Source organism: Hetaerina americana, unplaced genomic scaffold, assembly GCF_022747635.1.
Source record: "Hetaerina americana unplaced genomic scaffold, ioHetAmer1.1.p SCAF_2, whole genome shotgun sequence".
Lineage (NCBI taxonomy): Eukaryota > Metazoa > Arthropoda > Insecta > Odonata > Calopterygidae > Hetaerina > Hetaerina americana.
The window spans coordinates 67,862,219-67,883,393 of record NW_027286763.1 but is presented as its reverse complement, the minus strand read 5'-3'; the positions used below and the strand labels follow the sequence as shown (position 1 = coordinate 67,883,393).

The window sequence follows — 21,175 nt, the reverse complement described above, 5'->3', positions numbered from 1 at the left end:
AGCCTATCTGAAGGTTTCCATCTCAGATCTTATAGCATATGTGTGCTTTGGTTTCTTCTGTACGATTTTTTTTACGAATCTGGCGGCTTCTGTTCCATATTCAATTATTTGGTAAGTTTTTTAGGTAAATCCCATACGCTCGTCGCATACCCTACATATGTGGGGTCTTACTGAAGAAAAATCCGTCAATTTTTTTTCGCTTCATTTTCCTACCATACATATGATGAATGCCAGCCTCTTAAGGGCCATTCCGCAGATACTTCTTATGCGTTTTCCCTACGTAAGATCGGACGCGGTGGTGACAACCCAGTAGTTTACGTGGTCTGCTACGTTCATGCGAACACCCGAGTGTGCAAGTCTGCTCGTTATATAGTATACGAGGGTAGGCTGGAAACTAATCCACACATGCTTGGAAACCACAAACAAAATTACCTTCAGAAGCACTGCTGGTGGCGTGTGGAAGTAGCATTCCACCTGAACACGCATGTGCAGGTTTGAGGTCGTTTCATTCATTCATTGTACTTTTGAGAAGCGGAAGTATGGAAACGTGTTCTTGTGCTATATCAGCGCAAGTTAAACGGCGTGCCGTTGTCGAATTTTTAACTTCTGAAAAAGTGACTCCTACTGAGATTCATCATCGTTTAAAGACTGTTTATGTTGACGATGCTGTTGATAGGTCTAGTGGAAATCGATGGGTCCTAAAATTTCGTGGTTGCGAATGAGAAAAATTTCAAACGCAACCATCCGCAAAAAAACTTCTTTTGACTGTGTAATGGGATGCTCACCGAGTTAATGTGACTCGATTTCCTGGAACAAGAGGCAACGGTATTCTTCTCAGGACATACAGACTAACACACCTCCGATGTTTGTCGTGTTTAACGCAGCCTGGCGCCAATAATCATTCAACATGACAACGCTCGTCCATACATCTCGCGCGCAGCTGGAGAGGCTCTGCGAAACCTGAAATTCGAAACGATTCCACACCCTCCTTATTCCCCCGTTCTTGCGCCTTGCAATTTTTATTTTTTTCCTCAATTCAAGAGAGACCGCAAGGGTATTCATTACACCTCAGACGAGAAGATGAAGGCAGCTGTCAAGTCCTGGATTCGAGAAAAGTCGGAAGAGTTTTTCAGTGACGGAATGAAATATAGTGTCCTTCATCTTTATAATGCTTCTGACTGGACCTTCAGTTGGCATGTTCGTGTCGTGAATATAGACGCTTTGAAAGAAATTATCAAGAATATTCGTTTTTATGGTGATCTTTAAGATACTATCCTTGGACGTTTGCCCTGCAATACCCGATCGCAGAAATCCTCAGGGTCAACCTCCATGTAAAGCCACATTTTTTTCTTATAAAGTTTGTTAGAACACTTTGAATTATTCCTTCAAACAGCGTTCTGACGTCGGTTTTGAATGTATTTTTATATTTCGAGTACAGTTTCCTTCGTCGCCCTTAAGCTATTATAACCCACAGTTGTACCATCGTGATTCCGCGTTGTATTTTGCTGCAGGAATATATATTATATATTACTATACCGTGTCTAAATTCCAAGAAACTGCGGGAGATGCCGCGGCAGTGACTTTTAACGTAATCACCCGCTAACTGTGCATTACAACGCACACATTTCAGGTGTTAAATATCATTTACTTTGACCGGGATTCGAATCCGAATCTCTCGGTGTCCGGCATTGTGCTTTATCATGTTGAGCTACCGAGGCGTCCTCATACTTTTTCTAAGTAACATTTCCAATTAGTTTCAGTTCCAGCTTTGCACGTTTTCGTAATACAAGGTCTGTCCCAAAAGTAGAATGTCTTATTTTTTCCCGAATAGACGGACGAGCGGTGGTTTTTCTGGCTTGGTTCGAGGGAGGGGTCTCAGGAAAGGCTGGAGAGGCCGGTGGCAGTTGGCTGTCAACCCTTGCGGAGTGCGGATATTTCCTTTACGAAACCTCTATAACGTGACCTCATTACGCTCCGCCATGAACCGGTTATTGAAACAGCGCCACGCCATCAAATTTCCTTGAAACTGAACAAAATCAGGAGAGACCGTGGCATGCTCAAAGCAGCTAATGGTGGTAACACTATGGGTAGATCGATTGTTTTTGTGTGGCATAAGTTGTTTCGGTAGGCTAGGGAAGTTGTTGAAGACGCCGAACTTTCAGGACGCCCTTCGACGTCAACAAGTGACGAATATCTTGCAAGTCTTGCTTTATTAGACAGGAATCGCAGATTAAGTGCTCGCTTTTTTGCTGATGAACTTGGCATCCCTAAAATTGATGTGCATCGCCTTGTGACCGAAAACATGGGCATGAGAAAGGTGTGTAGGAAGTTGGTATCTCTCTCTCTGCTCTCGGACGAACAAAAGGAAATTCGCACACGGGTCTGCCTAGAACCTCCCGACCATGTGAGTGAAGATGCAAATTTTTTAGATAACGTCATCTTCCCCGTCTCAAATCCCTGCTCGAAAGACGTCACCGCGGCTGGGTGGTAGCGTTACAACAGGCCGTGACGATGAAGCTTGGCAGCATTCCGGGCGCCGCCTTCCAGAAGGCGTACGAGGCGTGGAAAACCCGCTTGCAGTGGTTTGTGGTTGCACAAGGGTGCTACTTCGGAGACTTTTGAGTGAATGTATCAATTCTGGCAATACATTTTTTTATCGACCCAGTCCTGCTACTTTAGACACACATCTTGTAAGGAAAGTAGGTTTTTCATGAGATCCATGAAGTTACCTTCCTCGAAAAGATCTTTCTTCTGAGTTTTTCCATACTTGCGATAGTTTTACCGATGCATTTAATTCGATAACAATGGCATTTTGTTGACTTGTTGTTGTTTGTTTTATCCCTTCGATGACATTTAAATGTGTGATAATTTCGGGGCAGTTGAAACAGAACTTCAGAATGTTGTTTCCCCTGATTGGTATTTTTATTATTTGATACTTTTGATCTTAGATGTGGTGGCCATCAGATAGTGCTTAAAAAGGACCTAGTGTGTCAGCTCTATGCCTGAAAACCGAAGCATTGATTGCGTTGCTCTTTATAATCAGAACCGCACCAAGCCAATAGTATACATTAGATTGAGAGGTTTCTAGTCCTCACTTTTAGGCTTTATTTGAATGATAAGTTCTCATCGCCGAAGTCATGGTTAGTTTTTTCAGGTCATTAACTGTATACTTCAGAGATAGTTGATTTTTTCATTTATTATTAGGTCTCCACTATGGGGCGAAGTTTAGTATGCATCAGAAACTTGGTCTTCGGGGCAAGGGATAAGCGTAGATGAGGCCGTACAGATGTGAGTGTTGAGAGGAATGGAGATAATAAAAGGCACTGGAAGGGAAACAAAAGATTAAGTACTGGGCGTGGAAATTGAAGACGTTAGAGTGTTGGGAGAAGCAGGTGGGACCAGTGGACAGAGGAGATACTGTGAGATGTGATGCTGTAGTCAGTAATGGAGGGGGATGTTGAGAAAGCGTGGTAGAGGGAGGATAAAAATAGAGATTTTGAATGAAATAACGGGAGTTAGAAAGTATTCAGTGTAAGGAATGTTGTAATGTGAAGTATGGGGTCAGACTGTGCTACTAATAAAAGTAATGATATTAAAATTCCTGAAGAGCCTCATGCGGCCAACCTTACACACCCTAAGTTGGCGTGATACGCACGAATGCTTCTGTATGATACATTTATATGGGAGTATCAGTGGGACTTGCCGCCGAGATACGTAACTGTCATATGATATTTGGCTACACCGTAGGCTTTCTGTGTGTTTACATGTTGCTAGCTGTCATTATTAAAATGAATCGTTTTGATAATGGAAAATTTTTTGTCTTTAATATTGGACTTTATTTATGGTCATTTATTTATTTATGTACCCTGCAAGCCTACTCGTTTTAGCCCCGTTTTCGTCTTTCAATAGCTTATTCGGACTAATTCTCAAACTATTAAATCTCGTATACATTTTGTTTAATTTATATAAGTCGTAAAATTTGTGTAACTCCTGTGAAACGTAAAAAAAACAGTTTTGGTTAATTGAGTCTGCTTGCCGTCCGGTGGTGTGTTCAATATGAATAGTCAAATTGTTTCCCCTGAAAAGTACGTAGGAGATCAGGTATCAACTTTATATTTCTATCTCGTATAATTATTTCAGTTTTTCGACGTAGCGAATACCCTGTCCGTGTCTTGTCAACCATCTCCACCGTTTTTTGTATTTTTTCTTGTGTGAGATCCTGACGGCAAGTGATTCGTTGTTCTCTATTTCATAAGATAATAGTTATCCCTTAGATAGTATGGTGTGAGGTAATTATGTCGGTTAAGCATTGGTATTTGGAGTTCCTTTTACTAGTTTTATGGCTATTATAAGTGAAATCTTTCTGTTATCCAAATGACATCTCGTACGCGTTATTTATTATCAACGACTAATTTCACTATTAGCCTTCCTATGATGTCATTCTTTCGCATATCCTCATACCTTTTGTTTTGTCCTTACCTTCAGTCATTGTGTTTCCGGTTTTGTTGATCATTTGTAGTAGTTTTTAAACCCAAACATTTTATTTTTCATGAATTAATTTTCTATTTTTTTATTAGTATCCTTAGGGGTAGGGTTCAATTCTTTCAGTTTTCATATTATCAAATTCTAGTACTTCGTTAAATATGATAATCTACGGTTTGAATGAAACTATAACGACCTGTTAGCTTGCTTTATCCCAATGTTGCAGACTGCCAACGCTCAAAATCCTTTTCCGGTTTGGTGGAAAGCCAACAGCGACCTAAAAACAAGAGAGTCTGCTTGCTACCGGCGCAAGTAGGTTACGAGGCCGCCTCATAAACACAACGTCCAAACCTTCCGCACCGTTCCCGAATTTCTGCAGATCTTACGACTGGGCGATTTTCCCTGTCTGCGGGAAAATAGACTATCCTTAATGACACTGCCACACCCACTTAATTGAATGGGTCATATTTTGTTTTGACCGATTTGTTTTGTGAAGTAATTTCTGGAATAGAATGTTGTACGAATTGAGTCTCTGGGATCAATACAGTTTCGTAGGTCCATTGATCGCAGTCTATTGGGATGTTGCATGGGAATAATTTGTATTTTAGTGAAATTGCTCTGTTCCCTGTTTTATAGATAAATGACATGGCTGGACAAGCGTGATGGGAGAACGTTGGTTGTCTGCCGATTACCGTTGATATACTCACATCTCCAGATCTATTAGCGCTTGGTTTTATAGATGTTCTTGTCTTTCAAATAAATAAGAGCGTTACCTGAATAGAAATTTTACTTGAAAAATATGGCCCTCGCCCTGATATGGATTATATGCTTCCATAACGTTCAAGTAAGCTTCCCGGCATATTGTGCAGCGGAACAAGTTTGCTTTGGTATCAGTTCAATTTATAAAGATCAATACCATTTTACCTTATTGATATGAACATCGGTTCTGATTTTCTGCCGAGGCGTTTAAGGCAAATATAACGTAAAATTCTCTTTAAGAAGAATCAAAAAGCGTTCCACCGAAGTAAAGAATTGTTCTACCAACTGTCATCACGCTTGTGTAACTGGCATTACTAATTTTAGGTGAGTTAATAAAATTCGGCCAAATGAGTGGTTTGTCTGAATTTTGTACTCTTATTTTTTTGTCTTTAATATTGGACTTTATTTATGGTCATTTATTTATTTATGTACCCTGCAAGCCACCGCTAGGTTGTGTGGCAGGGGGTGAACACCAGACTAATTATTACCCGTACATGACACTACCGCGGTCGGTCAATGTTATTATGACCCCTTATCTGTCGTGGAAAAAATGACATCTTAAATCTAATCATCCTATCTTTATATACTGCTTTGAAATGCACAATCGACCCTTTGTATTTGAAAAATTTACAAAAGTTATTGCTTGAAGTGGTATAACTGGAAAGTTCTATTTTGGCTGGGAGTAACTCTTTCAAATCTTAAATTTAATGTGCACATCGAGACCGTTTATATTAAATGCTTGTTAACTTTCCCTAAAAATTTACCTCCCTGAAATATTTAAGTTAGTTGACATTGGTTGTATGAGAGAGGATTAAACGTTTGTTTTGATCGTCTAAGCCCGTTGTAGTACGGTTTCACGGTTAAGCTCCACTACGAGTAATTTGTTTACTTTCTGACTGAGGATATTCCCGAATGGTAGTCACCAATGCTTTGTATAGTTTTTGTGTTATTAATGAGTATTTATTGAAGGTGCGTTTAGTTATCAGAGTGATCAATAACTAATTTGTAATGTCTACATATTGCTATGCGCTTGATACCCTGTAATGTGATTATGTAGGTATTCGCAAACTTTGTTTGTCAAGACTTCACCCTTAACCTTAAAAAAAAATTGGCGCCCTTCCGGTGTACCCTTATGAGGAAACACATAATTGACTTCAATACATGTAGAATATTTAGGTTGAAAATTTGAAAGTTCTTATATTTTAGCATGTGTAGTTGGTCAGATGTGTATACTTTGCGTGTGGGTTAATGATAAAAGCTGCAATTTTTAAATATATAACTAAATAATGATACTATTATATCCTGATGTATAAGGAATTATTAAGCGCTAACATGACAGTTAAGGTGTATTTTTTAATGTTATATTATTTAAATAAATGAGTATTTTTCATTTACTCATTCCCGTTGTATTTCGTGTCGCGGTTGCGGCGTACATATAGAAATACTCTGCGGTAATGACGGCTACAATTTGAATTTTGGCATCGCAGTTATCAGCACAATGGCTGTTCTGATAGGTGATGGTAGAGCTCACCTGCTACTAGGCGCAACTATGTATGAAATTCACACATCAGGTTATGGAGGCCAGATCTTGTCCCTGAGCAATTTTCGCAGGTATGCAAGGTTCCAATAGAACCTTAGTTTTTCATTGTTTTATTCCTGCGTCGTATTCATGCGTTATCGCGTATTTCCTGCGTTAAAAAGAAATTTTTTTTCCCCAAATTTGTGGAAGTAAATATAATATTCTTTTCTATACAAAACTCCGATTAAAAACCACTGCCTGATGAGGATAAACATTGTTGTCGAATAACTTAAGTTAATTTTGTTGTAATAGCGAGTTGTTATAGTTTTCCTTTATGTTTTCCCAACGTACGACTCGCACCTGCCCAACATTTCCCTCGCTGTCATTCCATATTGAACAAAATTAGTGCGTAAAGAGTAATCTTCGCATAGGCTGCTTTTGATTGGTAGTTGATAGTCTATTACGAGTTTTTAATGGCGGTGTGTTAAGCGTATATAGTACCTTGATATATTTCGCAAAAAAGGGTAGTCCTGTAAATGATTTAGCTTAAAGGTGATCAATTTTTCCTAAATTAATCCTTTTCTTTTGAAATATCCAAATTTTCATTGGTCAGTATTGGAGTTGCCTTCGTCAGTGCACGGCAATGCATCATCAGCCTGCGGCGTGGTCATGATTACAAATCTCTTGTGGACTGGCACCCGCCCAAGAAGCTTTAAAGCCATTTCTATTTAAACAATCCAGCCTTGAGGCTTAAAGATATTTGATTTTCCCATTCGCTCCATTTGCGGCTATTGGATGTTTGAGTTATCACCAGGTCTGACTTGTACTTCTCGGTCGAAGTATCGATGAAATTCGCGTTCTGGGTTCATCGCTACCGCAATGTGAAACACACTTATTGCTTCAGTAGCGATGAAAGTAACTCCACTTATTTCTTGAAACATTTTATCATCACTTTTGACATTTCCTGTTTAGTACACAATAATATATTTTCAGGTGTAAAACTATTTAAAGAGGTGATGTCAAAATTTGTATGTAAACTGCAGCTCCATAGCCAATAATGTAAGTAGGAGTTCATGGAATCGTGTAGCTCCTCCCAAGATGCTTAGTTTATAATTTTCAATTTCCTGGTTTGGAGCGGTAACAATTGTCGCGAGATTTATGTGATGGATAGTATTTACGTGACCTGTGACGATTTCGAAAAACTCGAGGCAAAGGCGACCTCTGGCCAGATTGTTCCCTTCCCCAGCAAATACATGCCATAGTAATCGCGCCTGTAATGTGACGGTATGGAGTGTACGGTAAAATACAGATTTTGATAATCCTTAATCATAGTATTCCATTTTAGTCAGTGTACTGTTTGAAGATCTTGAAAAATCAGGGCACTTTTTGTTAACAAGCGTTAAGATTTTGATGGTGAACACCACAACTTCAGTTTGACACTATATTCGTTATAAATTAGAATATGCTTGGTCTAATATGATTTAAATTGCAAGTATAGCACATTTGTATTAAATTAAAATCATATTCTCTCTCTATGGTGTAATTTTGAAGTGAATGAAAAGCAATAACAAACTGGCTACGGATATATGAATATGAGGTATTCATGCAGTATTGTAATAATAGTTACAAGTATACTACCTTGATCAAAAATTTCCCGGAATTTATTCAGAAAATTAAAAATACAAGTTTATTCATCTAAATCTATATTGTCCCCTTCAAAGTAATCCCCATCGACTGCAACACACTTATGCCAGCGCTTGATCCAATCCTCGAAACATTTTTTATATTCGGTTTTCGGTATGTCCATCAGTGCTTCCTGCGATTTTTCCATAACTTCCTCTCGGCTGCTAAAACGCGTTCCCCGTAATGGTTTTTTAACTCGATTGAACAGAAAGAAGTCACAGGGAGCCAAATCAGGTGAATTCGGTGGCTGTTGGATGGTATTTGTTGCATTTTTCGTCAAAAAATTACGAATAATGATAGCACTGTGCGACGGTGCGTTATCATGGTGCAAAATCCACGAGTTTTCTGCCCACATTTCTGGTCTCTTTCGGCGAATTGCTTCACGCAAACGTCTCATAACGCCCAAATAATACTCTTTGTTTACTGTCTGGCCTTCTGGCAAAAATTCATGATGCACTACACCGTTGTAATCCATGAAAACCGTCAGCATGGCCTTCTTTTTTGACTGAAAACGACGTGGTTTTTTTGGTCTCGGCTCATTTGGTGAACGCCATTCACTTGCCTGATGTCTGGATTGCGTGTCGTACTCATAAACCCACGTCTCGTCTCCAGTAATGATCCTTTTGATGAATGTGGGATCGGATTCAGCCTCGCAAATCATGTCTTTTGCGACGTCAACACGGTCTCTTTTTTGCATGAAATTGAGGTCTTTTGGCATGCTACACGACGGAAACCCAGATCATTAACCACAATGTCTTGGGCGGATCCATAGGCAATGTTCAAGTCCTCCGCTATTTCTCTGATGGTTAATTTGCGGTTATTGACCAACATTTCTTTTACTTTATCAATTTTTTCACCGACTTTCGATGTCGATGGTCTGCCACTGCGTTCATCATCTTCGATTGACTCACGACCACTTCTGAACCGCTCGTGCCACTGGTAAACGACCGTTTTTTTTAGAGAATCGTTGCCGAAACACTTTTCCAACATTTCCAACGTCCGTGCGCCACTAAATCCGTTTTTTACGCAAAATTTAATACAAGTTCGTTGTTGCAAATTTAAATCCATTTCTGCAATTGTAAAAAATCGCCAACACACACAGAGATAGATGTACTCTTGGCTACGTAACTTTTGCAAATGTCAAGTTATGACACTAAGATTTAAAGGGAATATCAACAACAGATGTACCAATTTAACAAAAAAAACAGAACTCAAATCGGAACGATGGGAGCGCCACACGGTGGTTATTCCGGGAACTTTTTGATCAAGGTAGTATGTATAATAGTAGACCTACCGTTTTAAGGTAGGTTTTTGGATAGGAACTGACTATCCTCCTACATTTCTTAGCCTCGCAAATGAGAATAAACCCAACTCCTCACACTGTGATAAAAATGTCCAATTCCGCATACGTTCTCTCCGTTTGGCATCTCTATCCTTTAGCTTCCCCTTGTGTCGCCTAGTATCGTCCACTCTCTCGTGGTCTTCAGCATTCCGTCGCCAATTAAAATGCTCTGCCTTCGTCGGATTTGTCACAGCAACGCTCTTTCCTCCTCCATAATGCATAGTACTTCTTTGATTGCTTTCCTATCCTAATTTGTAAAAATAATTATTGATAGGTCTTTTAATTCAGCTGTAAACTTACCTTTTCGAAAACACAGCATAATTTGCGTGAATGAGCAGGAAATTTAGGGAAGCCACCTCCCTATCTGGAATTATTTAAACTATAATATTTAATAATAGCACCAAAATATTCAGTTTGCAGGGTGCGATGAGATAAAATTCAATTTGAAATTCCTGGCGTTTTACACCACTTGTAGAAGTCACCATTGGCGCCCAAATAAGCTTGACTTAGGTACTGAACAGTCTTAACCTCAAAACAGTCGCAATACTGAGAACAAGTGCGGTTTATAATCGAAGAACCGCAGTTATTGAAAGACTGGTCACTCGGCTACAGAAATTATTTGGTTCTCTGGGTACCCAATATGGACGGTATTCGTCGCGAAGTATAATGAGTTGGAAACGTCCGACTACGGTTTTGCAGCCCCGGGTCGGAAAATTCACTCGAAGGAGTGCGTTATCAGTACGCCCGACGTCATCCAACGGACTCAGGAGCTCATTTTTCAGGACCCAGGGCAATCGATCCGAAAACTGTCGTCGAATGTCGGGTGAGTGAAGAGGCTATGTGTCGAATCGTCGAGGTGGACCTCCGCTACAAGCATTACGCCGAGACATAATTTTCGTAGACGACAGCGAATCAGATTTCATTCCGACGAAAAAATGTTTACTGTTAATACTAAAACCAATCCTATGTACGGCGTCTGGCTCACCCATGACGCTGAAGATGTTCCTGTTCTTTCCAGAATGACATTTCCAGATATGATTTCTAGATAATTTCCTACTCTCATTCCTTAAATATATGAGCTGGTATTTGATCTGGCCCGGAGGATTTGTTAAGGTTAATATGTTTCAGCAAACGTTCTATTCAATCATACGAGATTTCAATTTTGGGCATCGGTTCGCGAGAACGATTGGATTAGCTATCGGAGACATTGGTGAAGCTTTGATTGAAGGAATTTAATGAGTAGGCCTTACTGCTGGTTACTATTTCGCCTTTATCGTATTTGAGTGATTTATGGACTGGATCAAGATGGTGCGGGGGCTAACGTACTGGCTTCCCACCCAGAGGGCGCGGGTTCAAATCCCGGCGGTGTTGAGTATTTTTCAGAGGTATCTTCATCCCTACTTGAGGTGCTTTGTGGAGGGCACTTTGAGTGAGTACGGCGTCCGTCGGATGGGACGTTAAACTGCGGACCCCTTGGCGCCTTTCGTAAAGAGTAGGCTAATGCCAACGCCGGGTTTCTCTCCACCCTTTATCCTTTCCTGTCCATCCCCTATGGCGCAAATGACCTCAGTTGTCGGTCGCCTCCCCTCAAAACTACTACTACTGAACCTCTCGGACATACCACCGAAATGCTTTTGTATTCTCTGCTTATCATTTTCTTTTGAATTCACTTACGCTTTCCGAAATTCCTTCTTTGCATTCGCCCTAGATATCGTGCTATCATAACTGATACTATTACCTTTTTCGCTAGAGGTGTCGTCCCTAGTATTTTTCATCTTGACGTGACATAAACTTTGCCTTCGTAATGGTTTTCCTACATCTGAGTTCCGAATTTTTTTTTACATTTACTTGGAATGAAATCATTAACTGCTGAGCGCTTGCTGCCAAGGAAGTGATTCCACGTATCTCCAAGTTTTCGTTGTTTACAATATTTCTTAAAAGTTGCAAATGGCTGTTACACTCAATGTAGGCCATTATAGTCTCCTTTTTAAACCAGTCAATTTGTCTTAGGCCTTTTTATTTCGGATCCCATGTGTGTAAAACTGAGCATTTTCTGCTCTGTGGTCATTAATTTCTATTATAGTGTCTATAGTGAAGACTTTTTCGGGTATGTTCGTTGCTAACAAATCAAGAATATTGCCGCCCTTAGTTGTTTAAGTGACTAGGAGTTCAACGTAAAGGAATTTTATAGCGACTCACAAGTATTTTTGTCTTTACCCCTGCTTTAATAATATGTGCTCCCATCAATAGATGAGGCCCTGGAATTTCCTCCAATTATACCTGTAATATCATAATGGTTGTTTTGGGATGAGATAGTTGTAATTTGCTGATCTTTATTAATAGTATTGAATAATCTTTGTCGTCCGGCGACCTGTCAAATGCGCATGCATAGATTCTAATGGATTCAGGACTTAAAATTGATCACCAAACGCTTTCCAAAGAGTTACCTGGATTTACTTCAGCCTTGCTAAGGCAAGAGTTTAACTGCAATAAAGACAACGCTTCAGGTTCTAGGAACTGTCATTTTCTGTAATCGCTAAGGGTTTTGGGAAAATTTCACTTCAGGCGGTATTATTGGATGACCAGCTTTCAGTGCCACTAATTATATCTTCGCCTGTGCAATGAATTAGGTAATGATATTCATCGACTTCAATTTTTAAACTTCCGCAAATATCTACTACTGCAGATTTGGGATTACGATGCTTGAAAATATAACGAGGCTTGCTTTTATTATTCTTATGGTACCCTCTATAAAATTTTCCGTCCGATGTTATCTGATTCATGTTAATTGACCCATTATATGCATCTCTAGAATCCGTGTAGTACTCGAATAAATACATTTTCTGTAATTTTCTTATGCCTGTGGCTGATTGGACTCATCATACGATTATCGTATCGTCATAGATATTAAACGCTATTGTGAATTATTGTCTTGAAGATACGATGGTTGTGTTTCTTCCGAAGGTCTGAGAGATAAATGAACAATCGTTCAACCGGAAAAGCTGATTGTATCACTTTTCGGCGACTGTATAGTTATCTCGTTCTGGTTTAATAGTCCTCGCCACAGTATAAACGTTGGATACCGCGGTGGCATAGTGTAGTCCAAGCTGAAGCCCTGCTAGTGGCCATAGTAGTAGCTTTGCTCAAGTCTCATTTAAGACTTTCAACTAGAGATGACCTTACTCAGGCTTGGGTATTGCAATCAATAAAGTAATCGTTCACAGCACAAAATGAGAAAAAAATGCAAATACACAGACTCTACTGAGGTATGTGTCATAGGGTATCCCCTTAGCGTGTGTTTTTCTTTTAAGATAAGAAACTTAAACCCCTGCGCCGAAATTAGGGATCCCAGCGAGCACCACGTAAATGACTTACCAGTTGTGCTGTCACTTCTACCACCTGGTGCAATCCTGGTTACTCTGGTATTATCCAATTCGTCTGATGCTCAGGTTATTTGTAACGCGACCGTATACATATTTAGTAGTACTACGCTGCTCTGTGTTAAATGGCCTTGCGTTGCTCGGAGTTTTCTCTTTGAATGTAGAGTGGGACGTCGTTTTTAGGAGGTGGGTTGCGAAGGGCATCTTATCATTTTGGCCATGAAAGCCACAGTTGTTTTATGTGGGTAAAAGTAGTTGATCCGTTCGGACGTGAAGGTTTTTCTGCTATCGCAATGTTAAAAAAATTGACAATTTTGCGTAGATTTCCATTCAAATTACACTATTTGCAGAAACTCGATCTTACCCGCTCATGTTGAGTAAATTATTGACCCCCCACTCCGTGGCTCGAGACGTTAGACTCGAAGGGTTGCCATGTAGGCGGTGTGTCCCTGGGGAGCGAAGCATATTGAAGGCACGTCTCCCTTTGACATACACGGAATACAATACGCTCATAAGAGGTGGAGTTCCGGCGGGAGATAGGGCCGTTCCTGACGTCACTTTAACGGAATACGATTCCAGTTGTCGGCGAGGCAGGTTCTCGTCTTCGCGTTTGCTTGAAGTAGAGGTGCTGTTAAAAATGCTTGTCCCCGGCAGAGGCTTGCCATAGATTATGTTTAAGTAAATGTGGCATTATTTATTCCTAGTCTCTTTCTTGGTATTTCCCACGAATTGTAATATCCCGGGTATGATACTGTTTATTACATAGTCCATTAAGTAATTTTATGTATTGCAAATGCTTCTGCAATGTACAAAGTATTGCGCTCCGAGGAAATACAATGTAGGCCCTATTACACCACGGTACGTGGGAATACATGTTGTAGCTTACTTTGCCTAGGACAATGGTGATTAGACCAAATTCTTTTTCTCACTATATGCGCCCTCGCCAGCAAAATGCCGCGCTCGCGAGAAAGTCGGAAGTTATGAACGGATTTCGTACTTTACTGTTTAGTTAGCAGTGCTACGAGTGGGAAAGTGAATTAATGTAGAGATTATGGTGGTACCACAACTTATTCGAGAGTTCGATGGCAGAAGCTTCATTTGGCTATTTTGATGAAAATGAACTCGAGTTAATGGATTTAGCGACGGTAATTGTGAAATGTCGCCGTTTCTGGTTTCGTTTCATTTCACACGATAACGGCTGGCACGAAATATCGCTTAAAACGAAATAAAGGTATGGTCTGTTCTGACTCGTGTATTTTTGTGGTGTGTGTCAATTTGCGAGTTCTGTACAAAAAATTCGAGAACTGGTGCAATCTGGCGGCCATCACGCGGACTATGGCCCCGACCTCTAGCTAGTTGCCTGAGACACAATGAGCCGTCGGGGCTCGGCAGATCGTCGAGCTGTGCGTATGGTGCAAGTTATGTTAGTTTCTGTTGCCCTTGTTTTTACTGTTTGTCGAAAATGGAAATTGAAATCACAGAGCAACAAATCAACATCAAGTTTTTTTAAAGTGTGGTAAAAGTTATCAAGAAATTACTGGAATGTTGACAGCTGTTACGGTGATAATGCTCTGAAGAGAACATCCGTTTTCAAGTGAATTAAATCAAACCAAAAAATCTAGGAAAAGCCGATCGAAAATCAAAGCACACAGTAAATGCCGAGTTCTAACTTACAGTTCTCAAGTGTTTGAGAGGTCGTGTGCGACCAAATTTGACTCAAGGTGATGGATGGATCCTTCACCATGACAATGCACCTGCACATCCAGCATTGATTGTTTGCCAGTTTCTTGCAAAAAATTCAATCGTCATCCTTGATCATCCTCCTTATTCGTCAGATCTCATTCCCGCAACTTTTTCCTATACCAAAAATGCAAAACTGTTATGAGGGGACATCCCTGAGAAGATGTGGGCACAATAAAACAAGAAATTACGAGGAAACTGAAAATCCTGACTGCCGAGGACTTCCAAGGGTGCTTTAAACAGTAGAAAAGAAGGTGAAATAAGTGCGTAGCAATGAATGGAGGGTACTTTGAAGGAGAAAAAAATCGATGCAGACTAAATTTTGCAAAATAAAGTTTAAATGGCCTCATTTCGCTTATTCATCTACATCTACATCTACATAATACCCCGCAAGCCGCCGCAAGGGCGTGTGGCGGGGGGTGTTAGGTCACCAACCGTAAAAAGGAAAAAGTACCACGTGCAAAAAAACAACACGGAAAATTACACCCACAGCAGCGCGCACACTCATGCAAAAATCCTTTCATCCAATACTCATGCAAACACATATACCGCAAAACAACTTAAAAAACTGCACCCCGTGATGCAGCACGAAAGCCATCCTAAAACACGGAAGCCAGGACACAACAAGCAAGAAATTGAAACATCACTACCACATGAAAATGCACCACGAAACACTCTACCCCCAAAGAGTCTGTAAAAGGCAACCCAACGTTGCAGGTAGCAGGAATTTCCCCCCGCGGAGAGGGACGAGGGATTGAAAGGAAAGATACTTAAAAACAGATGAACGGAACACGAATGAGGTAATTCGGAAAGAATGGGTTATTATAGCAAAACACATAAGGTTAGTGGAAGAGCATGCATTTAAATACAACTAATTATTTTTTAGACGCTGAGGGTGGCAAGTGGAATTTTTGCTATCTATAACCCTGCAGTTGCTATCCCGTATTGTCCGTGGGAACCTTATCACATACTTTCAAAATACATGCACAACTGAGCAGTTCCAAAGAGGAAAATGGTAGATACAATGAAACAAGGCAGATTTGGTTATTGTGCTGGAAGCAGAGAAGCTGTCTTTACATTACGCCAGAATCTGAGGAGAAGAATTAATATCAATATAGACAGGAAAACATTGTCTTATATTGACTTAAAAAATCATTTGGCATAGTAAAATAAAAACAATTTTAAACAATGAAGAATACACAACACAATTGAAAAGACGAAAGACTTCTTCAACATTTAAAATTGCATAATATACAGATATTAATAATTCTCTATGATGCTCCCAGGTGCAGCACTTAATTGCTCCTCCCATCCATCCTACCACTTCCCAATCCTGCATTTTATTTGATAAACTCCATAGGCTGTGGTACTTTGATTGGAGTAGGCTGTTACCTCTTCACATAGTTAATGAAAATATACTATCATTAGATGCTTAAACTCGGTCAAGAGCTTTGAACAACCAGCAATTCCATCTTTCAACCACTGTAGAATATGCCTTGTTAGGGTCGATTTAACAGATAAACTTAAAAAATGAGGTGTTCCAGAGGAAGTCATGTTACTACTCCAGGCTCATATATGATGCCATCAGTGTTGGTGTACTGACCAGAGGGCTCGAGTTCGACACTTGGGCAGGCCTCATTGGGCACCCTCTGCTCCACCCAAGCTACATGATTCTTAGGGTACCAAATCTTCCTGGCAAACCATAACTGGCACAAGGAAAGAAAGTGACCACCCTACTCTGATTTGTGCTTTTCACATGCCTTTGGGCTTAGTACTGGGTGAACTCTTCCATCATCTACCAAACTGTACTTCTGGTTGATTACTGTGTTCGACCAATTATCCCAATCCTTGAGTATTCTTGTATTGCTCGAACAGTGCAGCAACATGAATGTTGGTCCCCCGTAGCATTTGCCAAGAGAGATTGTGGGCGGCCTCATAGTGGTTGAGATTGAATTGGAGAAATCTTATCTTTTGTTTATAGTGGTAACTTTGTTCACCTCTTGGTATGTTGGTCACCCAGTTTGCTGGTTTCTCTTGCCTGCAGTCTTGCTCAGAAGGCATCAGGGCACCCTAGAATGGCATATGCTAGCTTTATGCCCTTCTTCCCCGCACTTATAACAAAATTTAGACCTGTCAAGCCCTTTGCAATCCCTATTCAGATGTAAAAATCCTAGGCATTTAGAGCACCAGGTCAAATTGTTTTTCTCCCTTAATCGGATCAAGACCTGGCTATTATTAATTTTTACCTTGCTCCGGGCTTTTCTTTCTAACTCCGTGGGTGGTTAGTTAACAGCTGTCTTTGTCCCTCCGTATGCTCTTCGCAAAGATTGTACATCATTTACCTCAAGTTGTTGGTCAAATGCAAGTTGGTCTGTCTGTGTCAGTGTGTGTGTCTGTATCACTGTGTGCTTGTGTCTATTTGTCAAAGTCTCGGTCTGTGTTTGTATGTTGTCTGTATCTACCTGTGTGTTTTTGTTTGTCTATGTATCTGTCCATGTATCATTGTGTGAGTTTTTATCTGCCTATGAACGTGTCTGTATCTGTACTTTGTGTGGATGTGTGAGTGTGCACCTCTGTGTGCATCATTAATTTGTCTGTGTACATGTATATTCATTTTGTTGGTACCTTCATCTCTGTATGGTTGGTTGTCTCTTCTGTGTCAATCTGTGCTTCAATGTCTTCCTGTTGGTGGCCTTATATCTGTGTTTCTCTGTATATTTGTGTATGTGCATTTGGCTGCATGTTTGGATGCACATCTGTGCATGTGTGCACAATCTTACCTGTCTTGTGTGTGCAGGCGTCATGGAATGTACCATCATTGGTTTTCCATGCGTATATCCAACCCTGATGATTAAATTTCACACGCTGTTGAGCTTTGTACCAGGTGATTTCTGCTACCACCTATCAAACCAACCTCTGGGTTAACAACTTAAGGTGTTTATCATGGTGAATTCTTCTCAGGATTTTCCCTTAGGTTAAGTTCCACATTGCTGTTGATATTTAATCAGATGACTCTCCCATCATCTTCTGGTCTGAATACTGTGTTGTTGATTTCGATCAGTGTATATACTCTGCTCGGGGTCAGGTCACTCCTGATTGGCCAGTCACTCCGGCTTTGCTCGCTGCTTACCTAACTAATTGGTCATGACCAATTCTTCGTGGTCTTCTCTATTTTTTTAATTAGTGTCCGGGCGTTGCTGAGAAAGAAGCCATGATCTCTATTGAAATAATTTTTCTCCAGATGAAATCTCAATGGCCTGCCCTATTAGTTGGTCCCAATATTTGGCTGATCAGTAAAGTAGTGTTATTTTTTCTGTATTAATGCATGGTCCATCTTGATACTGTGTCTGATACGGTAGATTTTTCTGGCTGTGTGAGTCTAAGAATTCTCTGGTGCTCCTTCTTCCTACTGACAATTGTTAACCCATCTCACCCACATAGACAGCACCACATTAGGTAGACTCTGTGTCATGAGACTAATGCGATCGTTGACTCTCATGAGTTGGTCTCACAGTTTTGTCATAGCTTTGTGAATTGTCTCAATAATATAGTTCTTCAGGATTTTGAAGATTTTCCCAGAAACCATGGAGACAAATGGTAGGCAGGCCCTTGCGACCAATTACCCTCTTTCTCCTAATTTGATTTTCTGTGAGTTGGCAGAAATTGTTAATATAATAGTGATTGCATGTTTTTGAAAATCATTTTCTTTTATATAATGATCCTAAAAGTTGACATAGGAAAGATCCAAGAGTAATGGAAGGAATATATAGAAGAATTGTATAGTAAAGAACTTCGACCAACAAAGTTAGACATTGAAAAAGAATATGAAGTAGATGAAGATAGCTTAGGTCCAGGCATACTAGACGATGAGATAGGAAAAGCATTAAGGGAGATGAAACTAAATAAGGCCGTGGGGGTGATATCAGTTTTAGTTCCTATTCCGAAAAAGGTAAAGGCTACATCATGTGAGGACTGCAGGACAATAAGTTTGATATTCCACGCAGCGAAAGTTTTTCTCAGGATCTTAAACAAAAAGATAGAAAGTAGGGCAAATGATTACTTTGGGGATGATCAGTTTGAGTTTAGGAGGGGGAGAGGTACACGTGATGCCATTGCAGTAATGAGATTATTAATCGAGAGGAATATAGAATACAACCAGGATGTATTTGCCTGTTTCATAGATTTCGAAAAAGCGTTTGATAGAGTGAATTGGGAAAAATTAATGAGTGTATTGCAGAAAATAGTAATAGATTGGAGTGAAAGGAGGCTAAACCGCTACCTGTACATGTCTCAGACTGCTCAGGTGCGGGTGGGGAACGGGGAGTCTGAATGGGCAGTGTTAGGAAGAGTTGTAAGGCAGGGTTGCCCATTATCACTGTTGCTGTTCAACCTGTATGCAGAGGAAATGAATAAAGAGGCATGGGAAGAACTGGAGGTAGGAATGAAGGTGGGCGGGGAATTCGTAAAATCAGTTAGGTTTGTTGATGACCAAGCTTTAGTTTGTCAGTCAGCCAAGGGGTGGCAAGCATTGCTGAGTGAATTGGAAATTCCGTGCGACAGGTATGGGATGAGAATCAATATTAATAAAACAAAGGTTATGAGATTTTCTAGAAAGAAAGGCTAAGCTAAACATTAAAATAGGAGGGCAAAAACTAGAGCAGGTAGAACAGTTTACGTATCTTGGAAGTGTTTTGGACCAACACGGTCAAAGTAGTAGAGGCTTTCACAAGGAAGAGGGAGTTGATGACAGGGACGTTAAGTAAGGATATTAAGAAAAGACTCGTAAAAACTTTGATATGGAGCGTAGCTATGTACGGTGCAGAAACGTGGTCATTGAAGCAGGAGGATAGACGTAGATTGGAGGCTTTTGAAATGTTGGTTTGGAGGAGAATGGAGAAGGTGAAATGGACAGAGAAGAAAACAAATGAGGATGTACTTGGTATGGTGGGCGAGGACGGGTTTTTTGGGAGAAATCCTATGGAGGCAGGAATAGTGGATGAAGGGGGTATTGACCGACAGTGGGATGTTGAAAACTGTGATAGAGGGGAGAATTTTGGGCAAACGAGGAAAGGGAAAGAACAGGATAGGGATGTTGGACAGGATGAAGGGAGGAAGAAGGTACTCAGAGTTGAAGAGGGACCTGATGTAGAGGAGGATGTTGTGTTTTGCTAGGAGTCACAAAATATTTATTTAGGAGCTGTGTCCATCGAAAAACCTACGTTAACCGGTAGATTACCTAATAATAATGATCCTGTGATATTTAGTACTCTGTCTGAATTTGGAGTATAAGATTTTGATATGCAGAGAAGTTTTGCTTCTAAAAGTATTTTTCACAGATGTATTACCTATCTTTGATTTTAATTACTAGTATTTTATGATTTCCTGACCCACCCATTATTATCTTTTTGTGCATTACAGATGGTTTGGCCAAGAAAGAGAGTACAATGTGCTAGTGATGGACCTACTTGGTCCATCGTTAGAAGATCTTTTCAATTTCTGCTCCCGTCGCTTTACTCTGAAGACAGTTTTAATGCTGGCTGACCAAATGATTGCCCGCATAGAGTATGTACACCTGAAGTGTTTCATTCATCGAGACATCAAGCCAGATAATTTCCTCATGGGCATTGGCCGACATTGCAATAAGGTAAGCTTTGAAAAAAAAAATATATATATATATATATATATAATAATGGGATGGCACAATAGAACACAAATAGAATAGCAACATTTAAAAGGTCAGTTACTTGGAATTTACTGTGTGAGTGTCCTTTTAAATGTTGCTATTCTATTGTGCTGTCCTATTATTGTGCTGCTCGTGTGTTTCCGTTTTATCGATATAAATATGTATATATTATAATACGATCTTTTCTTTGCCAGCATTCAAATGAAACTGTATTAACATTAGATAAATTTGTCGTTTCTTCAATTGAGTATCTGCCCTGAAAGCCACCTGTGTGAATGAAGTTGTTATCAAATTCTGCTAGCCATTTCTTAAAAAACCTCTCAACTAGTCAGTAACTTGCATAAAGCAGTATCATGTGTAAACCATAAAATTCCTGAAAATTGTGTTCTGATGATGGAATGCATGATTTTATGGTGACTTTTAACAACAATTTTTGATTGTCTCTTAACCAATTCATTGATGCATTATGTCTTTATTTGGATAAAAGCTTTTCTCAAAATGTTGTTAGATGTTATGTGTAGAGACTTAATGGGTCAAGTTTAATTAAATGCTTTGACCTGTTTGGAGCTGCGGAGAAATTAGTATTT

General features: G+C 40.0%; 1 protein-coding gene across 1 annotated transcript in view; it reads left to right on the top strand.

The window, feature by feature from the left end:
• LOC139688135 (casein kinase I-like) overlaps positions 1-21,175 on the top strand; it is a gene marked incomplete at its 3' end in the record, with an annotated part of 39,380 nt that overhangs the window by 10,184 nt on the left and 8,021 nt on the right. Inside the window, exon 3 of the mRNA XM_071585563.1 lies at positions 20,324-20,549. Within this exon, the coding sequence (XP_071441664.1) occupies positions 20,324-20,549 (226 nt within the window). The remainder of the gene's footprint in view (positions 1-20,323; positions 20,550-21,175) is intronic.